Source organism: Lagopus muta, chromosome 8 (assembly GCF_023343835.1).
Source record: "Lagopus muta isolate bLagMut1 chromosome 8, bLagMut1 primary, whole genome shotgun sequence".
Lineage (NCBI taxonomy): Eukaryota > Metazoa > Chordata > Aves > Galliformes > Phasianidae > Lagopus > Lagopus muta.
In genome coordinates this window covers 18,663,711-18,669,212 of record NC_064440.1, presented here as the reverse complement: position 1 = coordinate 18,669,212, position 5,502 = coordinate 18,663,711, and the positions used below count along the sequence as shown (strand labels likewise).

General features: G+C 58.9%; 1 protein-coding gene across 1 annotated transcript; it reads right to left on the bottom strand.

Annotated features, from left to right (window-relative positions):
- Nucleotides 1–2,639: 2,639 nt before the first annotated feature.
- On the bottom strand, nucleotides 2,640–4,492 carry SP5 (Sp5 transcription factor). The gene is made up of 2 exons (XM_048952916.1): nucleotides 4,337–4,492; nucleotides 2,640–4,044 (listed from the first exon to the last, which is right to left on the bottom strand). The coding sequence occupies exons 1-2, from the start codon at nucleotides 4,385–4,387 to the stop codon at nucleotides 2,989–2,991; spliced, it is 1,107 nt and encodes a 368-aa protein (XP_048808873.1). The 5' UTR covers nucleotides 4,388–4,492; the 3' UTR covers nucleotides 2,640–2,988.
- Nucleotides 4,493–5,502: the final 1,010 nt, after the last annotated feature.

Below are 5,502 nucleotides of genomic sequence, written 5' to 3'. Positions count from 1 at the left end.
ATTGACCTTGAGCAGCATATGTACTCAAACTGTGTGATAAAGAAGAATATTAATCATTTAATTTGATAAAATGAACAGCTGTTCTAGTTGATTGGAAACAGCTAAAAGTGTAAAACGTATTTTGTGAATGCAAAATTAAAAGTTAATTTTATTATAGAGTGCAATTTGCCAACTAGAAATACATTCCTGAGATGTAAGCAATATATTTTTGTAATGCTCTATCCACACATCAGAAAGGTCATGTAGATTTAAATGCCATATTACTATAAAAGTTGAACGATTTCAATTGAAAAGTGATCATATGATTTAGCTATTTAGAGACGAATATGAAACAGCTCTGGCAGATTTGCCCTCTGTCTCCAATGAACAGTTTAAAAGCTGTACTGACATGACATTTCATTAAATTCAAACTGCTACTTTCACTTACCTTGTGCCATGGATGCCTACTTTTCTACTTTTCCATAATTATGTGGGATTTTAGTATATGTTTGCTGTTGCTGTTTTTTTTAATCTTTTTTTTTTTTTTTAACTTGGAGATTAAGATTTGAATTAGCATTTGACATCATAGATTTTCAGTGAAATGCATCTCTTCTAACAGGCACTGAATTCGTTTTGGTTGCACACATTTTCAACCTATGCAATCTCATGCTGTAAATATTTCTATCATGTGGACACTATACAAGGTGTGAGGTTACAATATTAACACAACATGTCTATACAGAAAATCAAGCACCTCCCCCACCTCCAAGCATGATGCTGGCACTGCCCAGGTGGTAATTTCCCGCTTAATGCCTGAAGTGTGAGCCTGCAGCAACCGAGCGAGCAGTGGAAGTGTCGGCGCGTTGGTACCAGTCCTGTTGTGAGGAGTGAGTTAAAGCCCCAGAGATTCTGGGCAGACCTGTCAGCACAGATTGCTGGGTAGGCGTACCTCAGCTCCTCATCTCACTGGAGAACAGGTTTCCAAAATGGCCCAGCTTTGATGTGATTTTCAGGCTATTTTATCTGCTGTCCCAGTGCTGCTCCCCATTCCCTATTCAGGCTAAACTTGTGCCAGAAGGCAGCCAACACGCTGCTCTACCTTACATTAATACTTTGCCTTGGTCTGGGTACTTAGCGTAGCAGAGAAAGGCTGCTATACCATGGCCGCCTTTGAGCCATTATCCCATCCTGTAAGAGGATCTTTTGCACTCTGGGATACCACCATTCCTCCCCAGCTACAAACAGAAGCTCTCCCATTACTGTCCGTTTGAGGCACATCTGATCTGTGTACAGAACTGAAAGACTACTTACTGAAAGAGGCCCTTTTCTACAGCAGCCTTGAATTCTGCAACATTACATTCCTTCTGTAACTAAATCTCAAAGCAATGAAGGAGGCTGTCTCTGCGTGCCAGGAAACATTCTGAAAAGCAGGAGCATTATGTTTTTTTCCTGATGACATATTTAAGAGACAGTTGTAAACGGGATGTGCTGTTGTCTCAATGACTTTCAGGAGTAAGGACTCCTGAACCGGGCCCATCTGTCACTGCCTCCCCTGCCGTCACTCACTCCATAATACCAAAGGCACCTCACTATCCCCCAGCATGCTTCTGGGGACCAAATGCTGGGCACTGAATGCCAACCAGCAACCCAGAAGTGTTTCTCACAGGGTTTGCTGTGGCAGGACAGGTCATAGAAGGTTCTGCAGTAGTAAAGAACATAACAAATCAGGTCTTAATTAAATAATTTGACCCTAACAACATGGTGACAGAAATGAATTCAGAATGATTACCACTGTGATATTGTCAAATAGCTGTACCATAGAAACTATCAGTTAACTTCTCATTATTTCAGAGGTGAGTGTTCTAGTGGTATCGTCTCATCTCATTGTTCCCTGAGAGCACATCTCCCTCCCAGTCCCAGCACCCCCACAGACACACTTGTCCTGCGCGCCCCGTCACCACCAGCGCTGCCCAGCCTGCTACTGTGCACACGCAGCTCTGCAGCCGGGCACTGTGGGCTCCGGTCTGTGGGCATGCAGGGAGCACAGCTGGCCTGGGGATGAAATAACACAGTTGCTATCTTAAAAAGCAATATGAAGTAGGATCCTCTTGGTTTGTTTCACACTATTCTCAGTTAGAAAAGTAGAGAACTTGCTACAGTAAAAAGCCTCATATTTTCTCACAGCTTTATGCCTGAACTCACGCGATGCCTGACGGCACACAGGAGTCCCCAAAGGCTGTGGCTGCCCACAAAAAGTAACTCGAAACACAGTTTGGGGCGAACGCCGGGAGGAAAGCGAGCCTTGTGCCCTCACATCCTGCGCTCTGCAGACAGGTGCGCCGTGTCGCGCCTCAGCCACAGCCAGGCAGGGGATGAGCGACGCGGCCCGCGCTTCTCCGACGGCGGTTCCCGCCCGGTGCTGAGGTCCGGACCGGACGGCGCGGTCCCCTTCCGCGCTCGCGGTCCAACCGTCGTTAACTGAACAGAGCCCGAGGGGCCGCCGCGGGCTGGGAGAGGCCGGGACTGCGGAAGGCGCCCACCGCGAGCAGCCCCCACCGCCCCGCCCGCACGGCGCTCCCCGGTGGGTGGGAGGCGGCGGCCCCGGGGCGGGGCAGGGGCCTGGGGCGATCAAAGGACGCCGACTCGGCGGGACCTCCCTACTGACCCCAGTGTTAATGTATTTATTTTCACGCTGCAATCGCGGGTCGCTGTACAGAAACATGCTGAGGCCCCGCGCGGAGCCGGGACGAGGGAGGAAACATTTGTATTAAACAGAGCCGTTAAATAACCTGTACACGGAACGTCAGTCTTTTCCCCTGAAAGCGCCGAGCGCGGCCGCGGGCTGCCCCGCTTCCGCCCCGACGGCCTTAGGAGCGGCGCCCATCCCGGGGCAGCGGCCGCGGGGCCCTGCGAACGTCCTTCCCCGCAGCCCCGGGCTCCCCCGGCCGGGCTCCCGCTCGCCGTGCGCGGTGCGAGTCCCGGAGCCGCCCCGCCGGGCGCCCGCGGCGGTCACAGGTCGCGGCCGTCCTCCCGCTTGACGGCGTCGGCCGCCGCCTTCAGCTTCTTGTTCTGGTGCGTCTTGACGTGCTTGGCCAGGTGGTCGCTGCGCATGAAGCGCTTCCCGCACTCGGGGCAGACGAAGCGCTTCTCGCCCGTGTGAGTCCGCAGGTGCCGCTGCAGCTCGTCGGAGCGGGTGAAGCTCTTCCCGCAGAAGAGCCAGTTGCAGACGAAGGGCCGCTCGCCCGTGTGCCAGCGCAGGTGCGCCTTCAGGTGCGAGGTCTTGCCGTACACCTTGCCGCAGCCAGGGATGTGGCAGACGTGCTGCTTCTTCTTGCCCGGCTCCGCCTCCGGCGCGCTGCCCGCGGCCGCCTGGCAGTTGGGGCAGCGGCAGCGGCGGCACCTCCTGGCCGTGGCCGCCAGGGGAGACTTGGTCTGCAGCAGGGCGGCGATCTGTGTCTGGTACTGCGCGAAGTCCGAGTGGCCCAGCACCAGGCCCCGCGGCAGCGCGGCGGCGGCGGCGGGGAAGCGGTGGGCGCAGCCGGGAGGGGCGGCGGCTTGCGGGATGCTCCACCAGGGCAGGTCCTCGGGCGGCGGGTTGGGAGAGAGCTGGCGGCAGGGCTGCGCGGGCGGCAGCAGGTTGGAGTAGCCGGGCGGCAGCGCGGCCTGGGCGGCGTACGGGACGTAGGCGGGGGGGCAGGCAGACGGCAGCGCGGCCATGGAGGAGGGCAGCATCTTGACAGGGGAGAACTCGTAGGGGTAGGAGGGGTCGGCGGGAGGCGTGAGGGGCAGCTCGTGCCCCCCCCCGAAGGACGGCTGCAGGTGGCTCTTCTGCGGGGTCAGCCCCAGGCTGGGGTGCGGCGGCGGCAGCCCCCCCGGGGAGTGCGCGGGCATCTCGCCGCCCCAAGGGTGGAAGATCCTGGAGGGAGATCCGAGCGTCGGCTCGTAGGGCACCGGCAGGAAATCGGCGGGCGCGGCGCCCGGCTGTCCGATGCGGCTGCAGGTGGCGGCCAGCAGGGCCAGCGGCGAGTGCTTGGCCACGTCCGGGGAGGCGCTGGGGGTGCGGTCCTGCGGCGGCGGTCGGGGCGCGGGGAGGGAAGCACAGCGCGTTACTCGCCGCCGCCCGCCCTACCGAAACTTTCCGCGCCCGCCCGTCCGTCCCGGAGAGCCCCCGCCGCGCCCCGCGCCGCGCCGCCGAAAAACTTCCCTAGAGCGGCATCCTCGCCCCGCCCGGTACGGCCCGCGCCCCGCCTGGAGCAGCCCTTCCCGGCGGGCGGCCCCGGCCCAAGTCTCGGCGAGGAGCCCCGTCCGGCGCCCGCCCGTCAGCCCGCGCGGAGGTGCCTCGGGCGCTGGCACTGACCTGGAGGAAAGCCTGAAGCGAGTCGTTGCGGAGGACGGCGACCGCGGCCATGGCTACTGCGCCCGGAGAGAGGCGCCCCGTCGGGGCATGGATACTCCGCGGGACTGCCGGGCCGCCTGCGCTGCGCTGCGCCGCGCTGCCCTCCGGCCTCGCCTCCGCGCCCGGCCCGCCCCGCGCCGCCGATCTCCGCGGCCCGTCTGCCTGCGCCGGGATCACCTCCAAGAATTTGATAAGGACTTTGCTGGGCCGCCAGCCAGTCAGAAGGAAGATTTATGGCTTTGAAGTTTGCCGCTACCCAATCATCAAAGAATAGCGGCTCTTTCAGAAGCGAAAGCAAATCCTTTGAATCCACAAAGCTCCTATGGTGTGTTTGTTGGTCGGGATAAAAGAACTGATTATTAGGGGGGATGGGAAGGGAGGAGATAAAGGCGGGACAATTAATGAAGTAATCACTATGTGGGAAATGTATATACACAAATAATTGGATTTTCTTGATCAAAGGACCCCGTACCGCCTGGAGACCCTCTCGCGGGATGCGCGAGACACCGGATCCCCCCTCCCTCCTCGTGTCGGGCTTTTTTCTGGTTTTTTTTTTTTTTTCCTGTTTTTTTTTTTTTTTTGTTTGTTTGTTTTTTTTTTTTTTTTTCCCCGCAATTAAGGGGTTGCGGCGCAGCCCCGAGGTGACAATGTGGCTTTTTTATCGCCCGAGATCTACCTCCGGCCGCCCCCGAGATCACACCGCAGTGCGGCCTCTCCACCTGAGCGGGTCTACCAGGTCCGGGCTGCGGAACTTCCCCCCGCAGCCTCCCGCCCTCGGGGGATGCCCCAACCGAGCTCCGCGCGTTCCCCGCTCGCAGCCTTTGGGGAACTTCGGGTGAGGGCCGGGCGGGGCCCGGGAAGGAGGGCCCGCAGCCGCAAGAGCACGGGCAAGCAGGCAGCGGCAGACGGCAGAGGAGAGGCGCGGAAAAGTTTCCTCTCACCCAGCGGGCGCCGACCGCCACCGCCGCGCTCCCTTAAACGAAGGCAGAGTCCCTCCCGGCAGCGCCTTTGGCTGCGGGCGGCCCCGGGCTGCGGGCGGGCGGAGCTCCGAGCCCCTCCGCACCCCCCCGGGGCCGGGGCAGCGCCGGGCAGCGGCCCTGCGAAGCCGTCAGTCCGGGTAACTCGAT